The following is a 17,305-nucleotide window of genomic DNA, read 5'->3' on the forward strand; positions in this document are numbered from 1 at the left end:
CTCCTCTCCTTAAAATCCCTGTGTGGTGGCGGCGTGCCGTTCTCCCATCCCTCCCTTGGGTTGTGTGTTTTCTTTCTTTCTTTACTCCGGTAATAACTTGATTCGTATAGATGCGCGTCTCCCCTCCCCCTATGTGCCGCCACCCCCCCTCCAATCCGTAATTCCGTAAGAAAAGCGCCGTAATCGAGCCCTGGAGAGCGGCCCCCAGCCGCGTGGGAGCGTGCCCCAGCTAGCAGGAGCCGTTAGACGTACTTTTGCGGCGTGACTATAAAGGCCTTCGGCGACGTCCGTTCCCTTGGACACGTCGACACAAGGCACCGGCGCAGCATTGTGCTGGAGCGCCTGCTCAACGAAGGGATAGCCGACCTCAGTACGCTCGAGGCCATGCTCAAGCACGATACAGGCGCAATGCTCGACGCGATCCGAAGCACCGCTGCAGCCGCAGAGGCTGGTGCGGCGGTTTATGCCAGCTCGGCCACGAGCAATGTTGTTGTGTGCCCAAGCAGCACTGCTACCGCTGGCGTAATCTCTGGTCAGCACAACGGCAGCATCTCCCGCACTCTCGTCAGCACAGACGCGCAAACCACACTAAAGGGCTCGGACATCCATGCAGCCGCGAGTAGAGTGCGAGTGCTGAGGTGCTGCTCCGGCAGGAGTTGGAAGAGAAGTTGCGGTCACAGACCAAGGAGCTCGCTTCTGAGCAGCGCTCTGCGAGCGCTGTGAAGAAGGCGCTCGCGTCGGCGCGGGCTGAGCTTGCTGCGGCACAAGATCTTAGGCGTTCCGACCGCGACAACCTGAGGACAGCGCAGCAGGCTGCTAAACGCGACATCAAAGCGGCCGAGCGGATGGCCGACGAGGTAACACACGCAGCTCGAGCTGATTTCGAGTGGCGTATCGGCGAGATGCGGGTCAAGATGCAGGCTGAGCTGCGCGAGCCGTCGACGCGCTGAAGATTTCGATGGAGGCAGAGGCGAGGCGCGCTGATGCCGCAGAGGCGGAGAGGTCAAGGCTGTACGACAAGATGGAGGGGATTATATGCGCACGCGAGAGAGGTTGATAGTCGCACTCGCAGAGGCGCAGCGCAAGCGCGAATATAGTGATTGTTAAGAGATATACGTAGCGTTACAGTCGCACGGTCGTCGCCCTCCCACTGTGTGCGCCGCCCGCGCGGACCCCGGAGAGAGCTGCTGCGCGTGCACAGACACTCAGATACAGCGTTGCGCGAGCATTGGAGAGGCCAGCCTCCGGCTTCTCAGCGTGTCGCGAGTGCTGTGTCTCTGCCTGCCTTGTAGCTGGGTGCGGCGGGAGAGTCTCTCGTGGTTTTTTGTTACACGATTTACGGACTTACCTTAAGGTACGGATTTACGGATCCACCCCCCTCCCTCCCCGTCCCGCGGTCCGGCCGTGAGACGCGCATCTACGAATCAAGTTGGTGCCGGACTCGCGTCGCCGAGAAATAGGGAATTGCAGGCGGCGGGCCGAGGGCAAAATGGGAGACAGACGGCTAAGAGCTCTAAACCGCTCTGATCTCGTCTGATTGATATAGGAACGCGAAACAAACACAGTCCAACCTGAGTCCGAGACCGACCACGACTGGGACACCAGCGCGGTATGGCGTATGGGTGGGTGGACGCAAGACGGGCGGTGACGGTCACACAGGAGCGACACACAGAACCACAAGACAAGACACTCAGCCAAGCGCTAGAGACATACTCGTATCTGCTTTTTCGGACGCACACAGCAGCACAATCATTAGGATTTGACAGAGGGGATTCGTTTACTGTGACATGAGCGGCAGCGAGTGCTCAGCCTGGAAAATCGCATCGTACAGGCTGCGGTTGTGGCTGCGGAGCTGACCTCTACATGACGCGTGCTCGCGTATGCGACGATAGCGCGTCCAGGCGTGGAAGACCGGCTGCGTGAACGAGTAGAGCTTGCAGACTGGCCCCGCATTGCCATCAGGGTCCTCCTCATCTCGAATCCGCGCCTGGAGGTGGATGGCACCACAGAGCGCGTGAGAACGCACTCGCTAGGGGGGGGGGGGGGGTCGGGGAAGCGAGCACGCCCTCGCGCCTGCCGACGAGACAGGATAGCCTGCGCCACGTAGGAAAAGGTGCTGTGTCGCGTGCCCAAGATGAGGTCGCACCGCGACAGCGCCAGGAGATCGACCGCTGCCGTCTGCATCGCGGTGCTGCTGTACGCGAAGATGGGCTGCCCCCAGCCGGCCAAGTCACTCTCGTTCGCACGGCTGTGGCCGGAACCCAAAAAGTGGACCTTCGCCCCCGAGGCGCGGAGCCTTGCGACGAGGACAAAGCGAGGCAAATCGGTGCAGACTCGCGCTCTCTCCCCCCCTCTCTCCCCCTCTCTCCTTGTCACCAGAGGCGACTTTCTGGTGAACGTCGGTTGATCCGGAAGCTAGCCAGACAAAGGAGGGAGGACGCTCCTCGAGCAGCTTCAACTCGGAAGGCCCGCGCAGCAGCTCTTGGGCACACTCGAGCATTCGACTAATGCCGGTGAGCGGACCGCGCGTCGCGATCGTCGCAGCAGACCTCACATGCATCCCTACGCGACAGTGGCCAGAGGGCAGCGCGTTGTGCAGCGCTTGCAGGACCTGCGGCACAGAGAGCCAAGATTCCAGCAGGCGGGAAGAAGGGAGGATGAGATAATGAGTGCGGGGGTATTCGTGGCGGCGCGAGCGCTCACCGTCGGCTGCGGGCGCATAAAGAAGGAGAAGAGCTCCTCAAAGCAGCGGGTTGGATTGGGGCAAGCAGATTCCATCTCGGGCCGATGCCACTGGTTGACCATGAGAGCCTTCGGTGGTAGGGCAGGGGCAACCTGGTGATGAAGTTGGTGTCAGCTGGTCGAAGGGTTATGTCTGGGGCGCAAAACCTTGAGGAAGTAGTTGTCTGATATGAGTAGCAATCGGTTCTGGCTGCTCACATCCGCTTCGCACGCGAGGCGCGAATGCGCTCGCGCATTGCCCATGCCACGCAAGTCGATCCGCGAGAGCGTGCCACTTGCGTTGCCTCTGAGGGGCAGCGTCTTGTACCCCCGACGCCCCTCCCATCGCAGCTGAAATGCAGCCGTGAGTAGGGCGTCGCCTTCCGGCTTCTCCTCAATGTAGAACGCTCGTGAGGTGAGGCACGCGAGGACCTGAGAGAACATCGACGCACCGATCTAGTGCGATGCGTACTTCTCGCTATGCGTGCTTCTGTTATGCGTGCTTCTCGTTATTGCATTCGGAGGCTCCTATGAACTTGCCCACCTGCGCGGAGAGAAGCGCAAGGATTTGATTTCCCAGCCCGCCCTTGAGGCGCACCACCACGGAGCGGGTCGCAAGGCGAAAGTCACTGGGTGAACGTTCTTGGCTCTCTGCACATTGCTGGAGGAAGCCCGACATAGCGATTGTGTCTCGGGCGGGACAGCTCCCGCGCGCTGTACGCCTGGATGGTGGACCGGGTCGGCCATCGATCGGACGGCGAATTCCCCCCCCCGGATCTTGCTTCCATGTGTCAGACTCTGCTGTCAGAGGCGTGCTGTCAGTCAGGCTGCCAGAGAAGCTGTGCGATGTAGAGCGCGCTTTCACTGTGAGATCAGTAGTGGATGTATGTATGTCTCTAGCGGTTCATTTCTTGCTTGCTTGCTTGTCTTGAGCACTTGCTTGCTTGCTTGTCTTGATAGGGCGGGAGCTGTCCTCCCTCCCTAACACCCTAAGTCCCTATCGCTCTCTAAGTTGGTCCACTGTGGGTCTAGCTCTGTGGGTCTAACTCTTCACAGCCTAGCACAGCGGTCATCGCTGTCGCTCTCTAAGTTCGTCCACTGTCGGTCTACCGAAAGTGACTAAGCTTGCCGTCTGCCGCCAGCTGGCCTCACATAAGCTCTTGAGCAGGCTCCTCCGGCAAGGTGAGCAGCCCGGTCGGCGGAAGGGACGGGACGCCCGCACCGTCCGTTGGCGCGAGCGGCGAGAGGTGGGTCTGCTGGTAGTAGTATGAGGCGTTCATCTCGAGCACCCGCGCTGGCAGGACCTGCGCCGACTCCACACCGCCCTGAGCAACGGGAAGAGCAAGCGGGGCGGAATTCTCGCAAGCCAGCCCGCACCTGGCGGCCGTCTGTGAGGCGTGTGATGTTGAGGGAGCGGCGCCGTCCCCGACGGGAGGTGTTGGTGCTGGAGCAGCTCGAGCCCGGCTGCCACCTGTTCGCATCGTGGAGCACTTGGAGTGCAGTTGGTAGCCGCACGCCCGATCGCGACAGGCGATTTTTTCTTCCTGGTTTTTTGCTCTTCGCACGGCGCCGTCACACACACACATAAATAAATAAATAAAACGGGCACGCCAAACGAGGGGTGGGAGAAGGACAGGGTCCCCACCTGCGCGAGCAGGATCTTGTAAAGGACGATCAGGGACACAGGGGAACACACACACACACCGGAGGGTTCGATTACGGCGCTTTCTTACGGAATTACGGATTGGAGGGGGGGTGGCGGCACATAGGGGGAGGGGAGACGCGCATCTATACGAATCAAGTTATTGCCGGAGTGTTTCTATTCCTATTTCTGGCCGCAATTTTTTTTCGGCCTGCACCTTTTGCTAGTGTGCTCTTCGCGGCGCCGCACGCTGTCAGCGCGTGTAAAGATGAGCAGTGACTGGGTGAAGTCCTTCAGCGATATCGCAGGCTACGCGAAGAATGCGGCTCAGCAGGCAGGTTTCGCGTTTGGAAAAATTGCAGTTTACTACGTTTTGAGCTTTTCTCTTGGTCTTGCAGATTACTACGCGCGGGTCAAATTGTCTTGCAGATTACTACACACCACACAATTCTCTTTGCAGATTACTACACACCACACAATCCACCTTGCAGATTACTACACACCACACACTCCTGAGCCTTCAGGGACCTCCCCACGCGCACCAAGCTGCTAACCTCACCAAGTCGCTCATGCGTCAGCCCGTCTGTAGATAGACTGCGGTAGACTCGTCTACCATGCCCTCGTGGTCCCGTCGGAACGGTCAGAGCCAGTTGTTACTGAAGGCATGGTGATGACGACAGCGGTCGTAGTCGCAGCGCCGGCGTCGAGCTTGCACTCCTTTGCCGTCGCAACCGACTCCAGCGCCGAGTCCGGAGGAGCTGCAATCTTTACCTTGGCTTTTGCCTGAGCGTCGGCAAACGCGCGCCACTCCTGTGGCCACAACGATCGATGGTGGGTCGGATGATTGTCGTCGTCCACGACGAGGAGGTCCCCCTCGCAGAAGGCCACCGCGCGATCGTCAGCCATCGCGTGCAGGCAATCCGGCCAGACAGAAGAGCACAGCAGACAATGACAATCCGAATTGGCCAGCGAGTAGGATGACGCCCGAATCAAGTTTCAGCTTCAACCAGTAACTGCTAGCTCGGATTTGCAGGTGAGGAATCTGCGGGGTGGATGTGTGGTGTGTAGTAATCTGCAAGGTGGATTGTGTGGTGCGTAGTAATCTGCAAGGTGGATTGATTGATTGTGTGGTGCGTACGTAGTAATCTGCAAGGTGGATTGTGTCTGTGTAGTGATCTGCAAGGTGGATTGTGTGGTGTGTAGTAATCTGCAAGGTGGATTGTGTGTGTAGTAATCTGCAAGGTGGATTGTGTACGTACTTTTAGCTTACTGGGAGAAAATCTCTCTCTGGATTGTGTGGTGTGTAGTAATCTGCAAGAGAAAAGCTCAAAACGTAGTACCGTGCAATTTTCCTTCGCGTTTCGACGGAATACTATCACCGATCGGCCGCCGACGACATCGGACTCGGCGTTGTCGACACAGGTCCAGGTGCAGGTCCCAGAGGGCACGGGTACATACGAACGGTCACTATGAACCTCAAGACGCGCTCGGACGAGTGCGAGGCCCACCCTTCGACCGCGAAAGTCGAGCTGGCTTCGCTTGCGGCGCCAGCGGCGAAGCCGACACCAGCATGCTCGTCGGGCGCACCGCAGGCGGACTGCACCAGTGCTACCAGCTCCAGTGCGAGCACAGCCGCGGCGGCGAGCGGGGTGGAGAATGGGTCGCCGAGCGTTCGCAAAAATGGCGGCCGGCCAAAGGGATCCAAGGACAAGGTCAAGCGGAAGCCTGGGGGCGGCAGACCAAAGGGCTCAAAGGACAAGAAGCAGCGGATGAGGCGAATCACCGACACGCACGACGGCGAGTCACTGCCGGTGCCAGTGCTGCTGGTGATCGGCCCCTGAACGACCGGCGTTGTAGATAGACCTTGCGACTTGCGTGGTTGCGACAGCTTGAGGTGGAGCTGCGACCCGCGCCACCCGCGCGCCAGGCGCCACACTCTCACGGCTAGACCGGCTCCCCGCAGTGTCTGCTGGATCATATCACACGGGTTCTTGTTCGACTGTCGGTGGAGAATCCGCAGTCGCTCAGCGATGATGGATCGTCTGGCTATTAACGTAAACACTGTCTCAAGCGTCGCTTTTTTGTGTGTGTGCGACACTTGGCGGGAGGAGGGGGACAAGCACCGACAGTCTCGAGGGGCCAGCCGCTGGAAGGGGCAAGCCAGCGGCACGAGGGCTTCAACCACACAGCTACCAAGGGAACGCGACCCACACAAAGCACCAAAGTTAGGCATACCCCCCGGCGCAGTGTCCCCCGCTATGTGTCGCCGTTTGTCGGGGCACGCTATCCTGTGCAGTCAGGGCAAGTGGGGGCGGGGCGGAGTGCCCAGGAGCGTGCTCCTGGGACCTCTCTTCCCAGTCCGGGGGTGCGTCGAACCTTCCATCACCCTGTCGGAAGCGGCGTGCCGGTGGAGGCACGTCCGGGTTTTGGAAGTAAAGATATATTACTTTTTGTGTGTGTGTGTGTGTGTGTGCGACACGGGCGGCGCTGGTCCCGCCACCCGGTGTCGGGGCTCGCGGAGTCCGTCACGTCCGAGAAGGGCCCGACTACATCAGCGTGTGCACCTCTCTCTTACCCCCGCAAGGCCTCTACAGGGCGGCCTTCTGGTCAGTCGCCGGTCGCCCAAGTCAGGTACCCCTCGCGGAAGCGCCCGAGCACGGTCCCCATGTCTCGGTCGAGCAGCTTTTGCAGCGACTCGCTGCCCGACCGCTCAAAGGGGCCGGCAGGCACAAACGGCGGCAGCAGCAGTGTCGGGATGGACAGCTTGACGGTCAGCTTGACGCGGGACACCACCGTCAGCCCGCCGCCCTCGTCCTCCTGCACGTCGACGGTGTTGCTCGAAACTGTGGTCGCGATCTCGCCGATGCGTGAGAGGAGCGCTTGCGCCCATCCCGGCCCGCCGGAGCATTGAGTCTCGGACGCGCCGGACGAGATGCTCAGCGTTGGGCGGTCCGCCGCAGCGTCGACGCGGATGTCCATCGGGGTGACGCTGCGAGCAACCATGCCTGGGAATTCGATCGGCGTGACCACCTCCCACCGCTGCGTCTCGCTGCCCGGCGGCGCGTCCTCGTCCAGCCGACGGCAGGACTCGGCCTGGGACATGAGGATTCGCAGCGCGTCCTCCTGAGCAAACCAGTCGCCAAGCGGCCGAGCGCGTGTCGCCGCAAAGGGCTCGCACCGTGCCTCTGACTGCGCGACGAACGCGATTTCGCGAGCGACCACGGCGTGATGGCGCGCGCGTGTGGCGGGCGCCAGCGGGTGACCGTCGAGCACCGGCGCCCGCGCCAAGGTGAAGGCTGTGGACGAGTGAAGCAATGACGTCAACAGCATCGAAAGCTCGGGTTTCTTTTTCGCTTAGTGCCGTCCCTCAATCTTTTTTCGGCCCACCAACAGGGATTTTAAGGAGAAGGCGTAAGACCATGCACATCCGCGTATCTTTTTCGGCGATGCCGCTACTATACTCGACTATACGAAGGTGTGCACTGGCGCGCATTGTAGCCATCCATGGTGCATCTTGCATGGGTGTTTGTGGGGGTTGGGCGCGTAGGCATAAGTGTGGTTCTTGCCCAAAATGCGTGTGGTTTTTGCCCATGCATTGCATTTTTTTCATTTTTTTGCATTCGCATGCATCACCTGCATTTGCATTTCGTTGCATTATCTGCATTTTGCGCGTGACTGCATTTCGTTGCATTATGCAATATTTGCATTCGTTGCATTTCGTGATTGCACAATATTTGCATTCGTTGCATTTGCGAATGATTGCATTTCGTTGCATCATTATGTGTATTCGAAGGCCCCCGCACGGCGGGTCCCGGCCGAGACGGAGGAGGGGCTGTCATGCAAGGCGCTGCGCATTGGCCTCTACCTCAACGACAAGTACTCGATCGACGGGCGCGATCCGAACGGCTACGTCGGCGTCGGCTGGTCCGTCATGGGCGTGCACGACATGGGATGGGCGGAGCGCGCCGTCTTCGGTAAGATCCGATACATGAACTACAACGGCTGCAAGCGCAAGTTCGACGTTAAGCAGTATGTCGCAGAGTGGTCTGGCAAAAAGGCTGCTGCTGGCTCCACGTCGGCCGGCGCCAAGTCGGCGTCCGCCGGCAGGGCCAAGGCTGGCGGCAAGGCAATGAAACAGACGACTCTCGGCGGCGGCAGCACGGCGGCGGTGGACGACGAGCCGAGGCAGGGCCAAGGCGCCGCCGCCGAAGAAGCCAAAGTTGGCCATCCCGATTTGAGGTCTGGTGGGTGGAGTCGGACCTGAGAGTCGGACGGCGAGGCAGTGGGCGGTACTGGGTACTGCGGGGGCTTGGCTGCGCCGCCAGTGGCTGGGAGGGATAGGACGCTATGGCACAAAAGCGCGAGAGATTGGTCTCCTCCTGGCGGAGTAGAGCCGTAGTCACTACGTAGTCTCGCCCGATGGCGATGTGCTTAGTCCATACACCTACAGTTTACAAGAGTGCAATAGAGTCGATCGCGATCGCCGCGCCGGCGCGGGCCCGACCTCCACCGCCTCTACCCGGCCACTCCATTTTTGTCAAAACTTATGTAGACTCTCCCGGCGCGTACGGCTAGAGTCTAGATATACTGACTACTCGTCTTCAACACTCTACCTGCCACTTCAGCCGGATCGGCGGGTGTCCATGCGCGCGCAACGTCGCCAACGCCGCGCCCGAGCGCTCCTTCGCCTGGGGTGAACTCTTGCCGCCGCCGCCGCCGCAATCGTGCTCCAACACGATGGCTAGCGGCCGGGGCTCGATGGCGGGGAGCGAGAGCGCGCCTGTTTCACAGGCCGTGCTCAGAACAGAAACCCTTCACGGCTCGGCGCCAGAGGAGCGAAAGCGCGCCGGGCCCGCGCGGCGCAGCGTCGCCGGTGAGAAGTACTGGTGAATCGCGCCGCCGCAACACTCGCAACCTCACGCCAAGCGGAGGCGCAACGTCGGTCAGCGCCACCGCCGCCGTGCCCGCCAAGACGCGCACGAACAGGGTCAAATTGCGAACCGTCTGTCCTCCGGCCAGAATGACCCCCGCACATGTGAGAGACGTGCCGGTGGCGGCGTCCGTACAGCGTGGCGACCACGCGAACGTCGCGACGCCGTCCACGACGACGTCCGCCTTCCCCGCCCCAGTGCCGACGTCGAGGCCTATTCACAGCACAGCTCCGGCCTTCACAACTTAATGCCGCGAACAACCGCTCCGGACGCCTGCTTGAGGCCGATGCGGCGGAGCCGCTGGCGGCGAGGGCACAACGCGGGTGCGATGGCAACCTGACGGGCGAGTGCGGCGGGCGCACAGTGATGCGTGAACGTCTCGAGCCAGACTTGTGTTCCTCGGGGACGAACGCTTGGATCGAACATCTCGACATCTCGGCACATCACATCTCTCTTGCATCTCGCAAAGCTGACCTCGAGGGCCAACGAGCAACCGCCGCGCTCCAGCGCAGAAGAGCAGAGAGTGAGAGGCGATGGGGAAGAAGCAACACCGCCGCCACCGCCGCCGCCACCGCCACAACTGCCGCACCGCAACCGCACCGTCGCCGTGCGCCCGCCGTATAGCTCGCCAAACCGCGCAGGATCGCGCGACCCAGCGTCGACGCGGCCGGCGACCTATCACCGAGATACAGCTGAGATGACGCCTAGTGCCAACGCGATGCGGCAACGATGCGGCCAACCACCTACATCCGAGATGCCGCCGAGATGGCACCGAGAAACAGCGCGACGCAGCAGCGACGCGGCAAACGACACCTCGCGACAATCGCCCCCCGCATAGCGCTGCACAAAAGCGATGCCGCTCGCCGCGTCGCCCTCCACGGACACGGTCTCCAGCCGCTCTCCGAACCGGTCGTCGCCTAGTCACAGCCGAAACGTGTGACGATGCCGTTCACGCCCGGCCTCTCTCAGAATCGGTCGTTGCCCGAGGGCGAGGAGGAGGAGAGGGAAACGGAATAGCCGAGGACGAGAGAAGCTGTGCCTGTATCTGAAGTGTAGCCGAGATGAAACCGAGATGAAGCCGAAATGCCGACGAGACGAGGGGGGGCGGCGCCGCGGTTGTTCTCTACGCGCCCTGCACACGGCTGGAGGACGAGATGGCCTATCGACAGATACGGCCGAGGGGTAGCGCAAAGATATCGGGCCGAGGTGCGGCGCACGGCTGTCCTAGGTGGTACCGAAATCGTAGTACATGCCACCGTGCCGCACGACGCTCATCGCCTCGAGGCGCGACAGCCACTCTGCAGCCGGCGGCGAAGTGGGTAAAACGGGCTCCACAACGCTGGAGTGTGGGGCAAGGGCCTGGGCAAACCGGGAAAGCGGTGCTTTGGGGAAGGACGAGCGGGTCGAATCTGGGTGAAAGGATCGCCACCTCTCGGCACATTCTCGGCTCTGTCTCGCCCGGGTCCACGTGGTGAAAGGAGACGGGTGGCAAAGTAAGCCCAACCGCGACCGACCCGGGGGGCGGCTTGGCCTTTTCCAGGATGGTCGGCGGGCTCTCCGAGTGAAAGGACCGAACCCACGTGAGCTGGACGCCTGCATCGAGCAAGCACTGCGCGGTGCGCACGTCGCCTGGCCAGTTCCACTTGTAGGCGTGCTCGCATGCGGCCAAATGCGGCAGCACCTGCGCCATGCCTGCGCGAGACAGCGCGAGCCCCGCGCCGCCGTTGGCGAACTTTGGCTGCCGCTTCCCCTTGATAACGCCCTCGAGGTGAGGCGCCGCGAGGAAGGCGTAGCCGAGGTAGTGCGGCTTGGAGGGGTCGTACCGGGAAAGCGTGGCCTATTCACAGAGCCTCGCGCGGGTGCCAGACAGCGCACCCTCCACGCGAGGTACCGAGAAGGCGTTGCCGTCAACTGCGACGTGATCACGAACGAGTCGTCGTCCGCGAGGAACGCCCACTCCGCCGCCGGCTCGCCTTGTGCGGCTAGCCGCGCCGCCGCGTCGGCCGTGAAGAATGCCTCCGCCACAGAGCGTAGGATGGGGACAGCGCGCCAGTTGCCTCCGGAATAGATGCGTTCGGGCACAGTTTCGCCCGGCCGCGTCGGCGCGAAGGCGTGCCTCACCAGCGGCGCTCCGAAGGCAGGAGGCTCGCGCCGAGGTCCGCCTAGCAGACGTCTCGCGAGTGTCCGAGAATGGGAGGAGCGAGCCCTGTAGGAAGTGGCCACGGCCGCCGTCGGAAGCAAAGGCGTCGTCGGAGAAGTAGAGGACGCGACGGGCGCGGGAGAGCCACGTGTCGCGGAGGGCGGCGCCGCGCGTCGGCAGGAAGCGGTCGCATGTCATCAGCCCGACCACGACGTTGCTCATGTTGACGGGATGCGGGCCAACCGCCTCAAGCCAGCCTCCGTCGCTGTCGCCGCCGTCATCACTCGCGTCTGCGAGAGGATCCCGCTCCGCGTCGGCAGGGCCGCTCGCATCCCCTTCCAGCTGGTCCCAAGATGGAGGGCCGGATTGCCGAGGTGCGGACAAGTGCGCGAAGTCTGTTGAGCGCGTGGGCACCGGCGCAGGCTGCCACAGCAGCGAGCCAAGCGCTGCGCCGGCCGCAAGCAGGCCACAGACCAGCAAGAGCCCGTGCGGCAGCAGCGGCACGCTGACGCGCCTCAGGCTGGCCAGCCTCAGACGGTGCAGAGGTGAGTGAGATTTTCGTTCGGATCGCATTCCAAAGTGTATCCCCGCTCGCTCGCGCGCACACTGACAAACAACTCGAAGATTTGAAGACAAATGACGCCTATAGCGGGTGGGTGGGTGGGTGGGGGGGGGGGGGGTATTTCCTCGCGGAGCCCTGCGATCATGGTCGCAAAATCCAATTCGTAGAAACTGTGTCGCCGCCCATAGCCCATAGGCATAGACCGTAGCAGCACAGAGAGAGAGAGAGAGAGAGAGATCTCTTGCAGCACATGGCTCTGACGTAAGAAGTAAGTCTTGCGCGCCACATCACCCCACCTGCCACCACCCCGATTGCTTGTGTGTGCCTTACCTTCAGCTTCACACACCTTCACATGAGACATGTTTGTCCATGTTCTGTCTTCTGGACCGTGGGCCATCCCCGTGTGGGTGATTTTCAGAAACGACCCTGGTGCGCAGAAATCACTCCACAAAAGATGAATTATTACACCCAACTCTCTCTCACGACACTATCCACTATCCACGGGAACAGGCAAAAGCAAATTTCGCACAATTCGGCGATTCAACACAGACTCAACAATTCGGCGGTTGCTGTAGGTTTTTCTTTGCCAAGTGAGACTCACGACCCAGGCATGGAAAAGCGGCGTTGCGAACTGCGCAGCGTAAGTTGCCTGTTCAGGAAACTTGCCTCTACCTCCCACATCGGTGACTAGAAAGACACGCTGCAAGGTGAGGTAAAAGTTCGTAATGTGATTGTCGAACCAACTGTCAATTGCATCAAGCTGATTGAATGAAATTTATAGGTGAGTTGCCATAACGCACTCTCTAATCGAATAGCTCCGCGCGCGTCTTCCCTCTGTGGTAAACAAGCATGTCGAATAGCCGAAGGAGCTCTCTGTCCAAGATATCTAAATTGTGGTTCATACGCCCATCATCTCAATCGCCTTCTCTTTGTCCACGAAAGCTTCGAGGTGACTCTCAATGTATCCAAAGAGGCATTTGTCAACATCAGGCGCTCCGTCTCCTCCGCAGAGACCGCAAGGTCGGCTGCAAACTTGCCCGCGTCGAAGGACCCGGGCGTTGGAGTCGAATCCTGCGTAGGTCGAGACTCGCCGAGGGAGGGCCAATGCAACTCCGGGATTCTCGTCTTCGTCTCGAACGGTATTACTGGGGTGGTCCTTGTACAGCAGGTGGTGGGCGTGATCTTATAGCTCCCGCTCTCCTCAGTGGGAACGAGAATTTGAAATCCTTCAACTCCCTTGAACTAATAGCACATTGATCCACCCGAAACGCATTTCTCGTTTTCACTCTACAGCCGATTTGCCTTGCAATCCTCGACGGTGTTTGCCTTGCAGGGAAGCTCCTGTGCTGAGATCTCGCATCCTCTGGATGCTGTCCATTTGCATGCAATTCCGTGCAACCGACGGGACTCCTTGTCCTTGACCGAGCACCGATCCTCGCTGGTGGCATGGCACATCTCGATCTTGGAGCTGGGGCTGGCCCTGGTGGGCCACGGCGAACCGGCACGTCTCGATGGGAACATAGTTTGCCGTCGCGTCAGTGCATACCAGCCTGTACTCTTGGCTATCGCGAGGCTTGGGATTGGGGCCTCCGGACCTGAAGTGCGGAATCCAACTGCCACGCTGCGCACTGCAGCCTTGCGGGACGTGATTCCAGCCACTGTTGCAGCTGTTGGCGGGAACAATGCACTGTTTAATGCCGCCGCTTGGTATTTCACCCGATGTCTTTGCGATTGCGGAGACAGCCTCTTCGCACTGATCCTGACCAACCAGCTGCCCCCTCGTACAAGAACGATCGCCAGCTGGATTGAGGTACCAACAGTTACCATGCACATCGCACCCTGTTTCAGAGTGAAGCTCTTGGTGAGCCGAGATCACCTGCTGCTTCCATCGCTTAACATCAGCTGATGCCGTCGTGTCAATGCACACCAGGCTGTATCCGTCGCCAGAAGCATGATATCTGCCGTCAGACTCATATTAGTGCGGAGTCCAGGTGTCGCGCTGCGCGCTGCATCCGTCTGGGGCGTGATTCCAGCCACTGTTGCACTTGTCCCCCGGAACAATGCACTTTTTGATACCGCTGTTTGGTTCTGTACCTGTTGACATCGCGAGTGCAGAGACGGCCGCTTCGCACTGATCAGAACCAACGGCTTGCCCATTGGTACTTTCGCATCGGGTATCGCCATCGGGCGAGGGGGGGCTTGGGGTCAGTTGTCGGAGAGGGCGAGAGATGAGCTGACGCGGCCTCTGCGAGTGGAGTCGGGACGTACGAGCTCACCGGGGGAAGACCCGTCGCGGTGGCAGCCGGACCACCGTGATCTTCGGCAGGGAGGGCCACGCCTCCCCGAGCCTGAAGAGGAGCCGGCGGAGGGGGGGGGCGAGCCGAAGACGATAGAGAGGCCGCGGGTGCGGGCGCGATTTGCCGACCAGTGAGAGGTGGCTCGACCTCCCGAGGAGTCGTGGCGAGAGGATAGAGAGCCGCCGCACTCGCCCGGGGGGGCCTTGGCCGGGCCGTCGACGCCCTCGGATTCGGTGGAGCCGGGAGGAACTGGCGGAGACGGAGGGCGGCAGCAGAGAAAGCGACACCAACAGCGAGGGAAATGACCACACCGGTCGTCGCATAACGCTCGGGAGATGAGCAAGAGAGCGAATCAAGGAGGGTCGGAACCCTGGGAAGACCGGGGGTGAGCCCTCAGGCGGGGGGTCTACTCAAATGCCTGTGCGTGTGAGTGCAGACTCTGGTGGTGTGGGGCGTACAGTGTGGTGTTCATTAGCTCCGAGTAGAGGGGGCGTTCTGCAGTTAAGGGGAAACCCGGTACGCGGGGCTAACCCTTGGAGACCCGTGTTTACTTTACGGCCCTTGCCCTGCGAACGCGCACCCCCGGGGCTAGGGCTCTCTTGCCCGTAACCCGATGCCAATCATCCGGCCCGCTGGGTGCGCTTCTTAGTTCCCCGGCCCTGGATGTGAGGCTAATGACTGCACTCCAAGTGCTCCAAGTGCGCAAAAAAAAAACGGCGCCTGCGGCGGCGGCTGGGGGACCCATATCTCCCCCCCGCACGGGTACCCCCTAGGGCCCCCGCCTCCCCCCAGAGGCACAAACTCCTTTCTGACCGCGTCCCTCCCCTGTCCTCTCGACTGCTTCCCTCTTTTACATACATAAAAGCCGACAGTGACGACCCCTCTGGAGACGAGGCCTCTGTTACGCGTCCGACACGCGGCTCACATCAGCTCGCAACGCCTCTCGTCTGATGGAGAGCAATCTGCACCCCTCTCCTGGTGCTGCTGGCCCGATGCTGGTTTCGCGTGTTCTCTCTCCTGCACTCCGTCGCGCGGGAACGTGAACGCCCGCGGTGGCTCTGTCGTGGGAAGCCCACCGCTGCTGCCATCGGTATGGCGGCCCAGCTCGGCCGCCACGAGCCTCGGCGACGTCCGCGGCGGCGCCCAGACGCCCGACCGCTCCGCGCCGAACGGCTGGGGCTGCTGCGGGTGCGGCACCACCGGCGCCGCGCGCGTCCGGTTGCGCCCCAGCGCAACGCGGCGCTCCGATTGCTTGAGGTCAAACATCCCGAGGGGCGAGCCGGCGGGAGTGTAGCCTCGGATGACGCGCGGCTCCGCGCCTAGCCGCACCGGCTCGATGAGCGCCTCCACGACATTGCGGACGAAGCGATCGCCGTACTCGCCAGCGGGGTGCACCGACACGCCCTTGCCCTGGCAGCAGACGAAGCGTTTGATCAGATACTCTGCGCGCTTGCGCAAGTTGAAGTCCTGCAGGATGTCGATGATGCCCATCGAGTAGAGCTCCGCGCCCTCGACGTAGGCGGCGGCGAGGCCGCCAGAGTCCAGCCGGTGGAAGGGTGCGCTGGCCGCGCCGTCGCCGGGGCCGCTGCCCACCACCGCCGTGTCCCTTCTCTGCGCCGCGCCCTCGATCTCGTAGCGCGTCTTCGTGACACCGACGAGCAACGAATAGTCGATCAGATTGTTGGCCTTCAGAAAGGCGGCGTCCTCCCGCAAGTGGCGCGAGATGCGGCGCGCGTCCTCCTCGGCGAGCAGGAAGCGGCTGCGCACGTCCAAATCCTGTGCAGTGAAGACACGGATGGTACCGCGCCTGTAGCCCCCAATCGGGGCGACGCATTCGAGCCGCGTGCTCAAGAACGTGGTGGGCTGCAAGTGAATACGAGGATCATTCCGCATCTAGGATCCTAGTCCTTGAGCACGTCGCCGCGGCTCTTCAGCATCTTGCCACCGCGCCCGACCCACGAGCCCTTAAGATCGTACCGCTCGTGCACCTCGCGCGAGGCCTGGAAGCAGCTCTCGACCACCATCACGCGCACCCGCTGCCCGTACAGCGAGAGCTCGTGTGCGCCGACGATGCGGTTGATGAGCGAGTGTGGATGCCGCTTGGCGTGCGTGTGGTAGCGCTGAGGAGGGGAGGGGGGGGTCAGGGCGCCGAGGGCGACAGCTAGAGAGCGTCTGGAAGGTGCCCATGACTCTTCTCTAGCGGCCGTCTCGAGCGTCTCTCATGTCACCGGCAGGATGCGCATCAGCGTGGCAAACTCCTCCTGCGGGGAGGAGAGCGGCACGGCGGTGACGGCGCCGCCCCATGTGGCGAAACGAGGATCCGTCTCCCACACCTTACTCGCCGTCTTGATGATGTACCGGCGGTCGTGCGTAAAGTAAAAGAAGGCGCCTGTTTCGCTCCAGCAAGTGTGAAGACGCCGTTCACAGCGCACGCTCCAGCAGGAAGAGCAACGCGCCCGACTTGCCTTCGGTGAAGCGCTCCGTCGCCTCACCGCCGAGCGAATGCGTGTACTCGCGCGTGCTGACACCGTGGGGATGGGAAGCGGTGAGACAGCGAGCGGGGCGGTTGACAGCGATGCGAGAGCCACAGCTGCGAAGGTAGCGAGGCAGCGAGACGGCTGGCGGGGGGCGGGCGGTGGAAAGGCCCGGAAGAGGCGCCTGACGCCGCCGAATCGCCGCAACTCATGAAAGATCCGCGGAGCGAACGTGGAGACGTGCACCGGCGTCTGCCGGCTGCCGCGCACGTCCTGGGAGGTGCCAAAACGCGAGAGGGTCGACACGCTGCGGTACTCCTCGGCCAGCTCGACCTTGTCCTGCGGCCGGGTCACGGATGTCGGCCCCAAGGTGACCAATGGCATGGCCTGAGGAACCCAAGCCCCCCCCCCCCCCCCCCAGGAGCGTAACTCGCTGGCCGGCGTCGAGCTTCCCCGAGGTATAGTAGCGTGAAGGATGGTGGGCGCCGTGCGCTTGTGGTCGGTGTGGCTGTCGTGTGGTGGGCATGACGCCCCCCCC

At 61.8% G+C, this 17,305-nt stretch overlaps 6 protein-coding genes across 6 annotated transcripts; 3 read left to right on the forward strand and 3 right to left on the reverse strand.

The window, feature by feature from the left end:
- Positions 1 to 110: 110 nt before the first annotated feature.
- EMIHUDRAFT_209422 (hypothetical protein) lies at positions 111 to 950 on the forward strand (the record flags this gene model as incomplete). The annotated part of the gene is made up of 3 exons (XM_005771197.1): positions 111 to 116; positions 247 to 486; positions 654 to 950. The coding sequence occupies 3 exons, from the start codon at positions 111 to 113 to the stop codon at positions 948 to 950; spliced, it is 543 nt and encodes a 180-aa protein (XP_005771254.1).
- Positions 951 to 5,832: 4,882 nt separating this feature from the next.
- EMIHUDRAFT_209426 (hypothetical protein) lies at positions 5,833 to 6,204 on the forward strand (the record flags this gene model as incomplete). Its single annotated transcript, XM_005771198.1, has 1 exon — positions 5,833 to 6,204. The coding sequence occupies one exon, from the start codon at positions 5,833 to 5,835 to the stop codon at positions 6,202 to 6,204; it is 372 nt and encodes a 123-aa protein (XP_005771255.1).
- A 593-nt stretch (positions 6,205 to 6,797) lies between these two features.
- EMIHUDRAFT_451227 (hypothetical protein) lies at positions 6,798 to 7,693 on the reverse strand (the record flags this gene model as incomplete). The annotated part of the gene is made up of 1 exon (XM_005771199.1): positions 6,798 to 7,693. The coding sequence occupies one exon, from the start codon at positions 7,691 to 7,693 to the stop codon at positions 6,971 to 6,973; it is 723 nt and encodes a 240-aa protein (XP_005771256.1). The 3' UTR covers positions 6,798 to 6,970.
- A 241-nt stretch (positions 7,694 to 7,934) lies between these two features.
- Positions 7,935 to 8,754, forward strand: EMIHUDRAFT_209428 (hypothetical protein; the record flags this gene model as incomplete). Its single annotated transcript, XM_005771200.1, has 3 exons — positions 7,935 to 7,940; positions 8,157 to 8,602; positions 8,643 to 8,754. 3 exons carry the CDS (start codon positions 7,935 to 7,937, stop codon positions 8,752 to 8,754), a joined length of 564 nt encoding a protein of 187 aa, XP_005771257.1.
- A 159-nt stretch (positions 8,755 to 8,913) lies between these two features.
- Positions 8,914 to 12,007, reverse strand: EMIHUDRAFT_451228 (hypothetical protein; the record flags this gene model as incomplete). Its single annotated transcript, XM_005771201.1, has 8 exons — positions 8,914 to 9,143; positions 9,211 to 9,507; positions 9,929 to 9,969; positions 10,067 to 10,211; positions 10,530 to 10,653; positions 10,763 to 11,131; positions 11,170 to 11,456; positions 11,518 to 12,007. The coding sequence occupies 8 exons, from the start codon at positions 12,005 to 12,007 to the stop codon at positions 8,965 to 8,967; spliced, it is 1,932 nt and encodes a 643-aa protein (XP_005771258.1). The 3' UTR covers positions 8,914 to 8,964.
- Positions 12,008 to 15,214: 3,207 nt separating this feature from the next.
- Positions 15,215 to 17,151, reverse strand: EMIHUDRAFT_209431 (hypothetical protein; the record flags this gene model as incomplete). The annotated part of the gene is made up of 6 exons (XM_005771202.1): positions 15,215 to 16,069; positions 16,210 to 16,413; positions 16,522 to 16,554; positions 16,627 to 16,682; positions 16,726 to 16,814; positions 17,000 to 17,151. The coding sequence occupies 6 exons, from the start codon at positions 17,149 to 17,151 to the stop codon at positions 15,215 to 15,217; spliced, it is 1,389 nt and encodes a 462-aa protein (XP_005771259.1).
- Between the last annotated feature and the right edge of the window lie 154 nt (positions 17,152 to 17,305).

The sequence above is a fragment of the Emiliania huxleyi genome (assembly GCF_000372725.1).
Source record: "Emiliania huxleyi CCMP1516 unplaced genomic scaffold EMIHUscaffold_39, whole genome shotgun sequence".
In the NCBI taxonomy this organism is placed as follows: domain Eukaryota; phylum Haptophyta; order Isochrysidales; family Noelaerhabdaceae; genus Emiliania; species Emiliania huxleyi.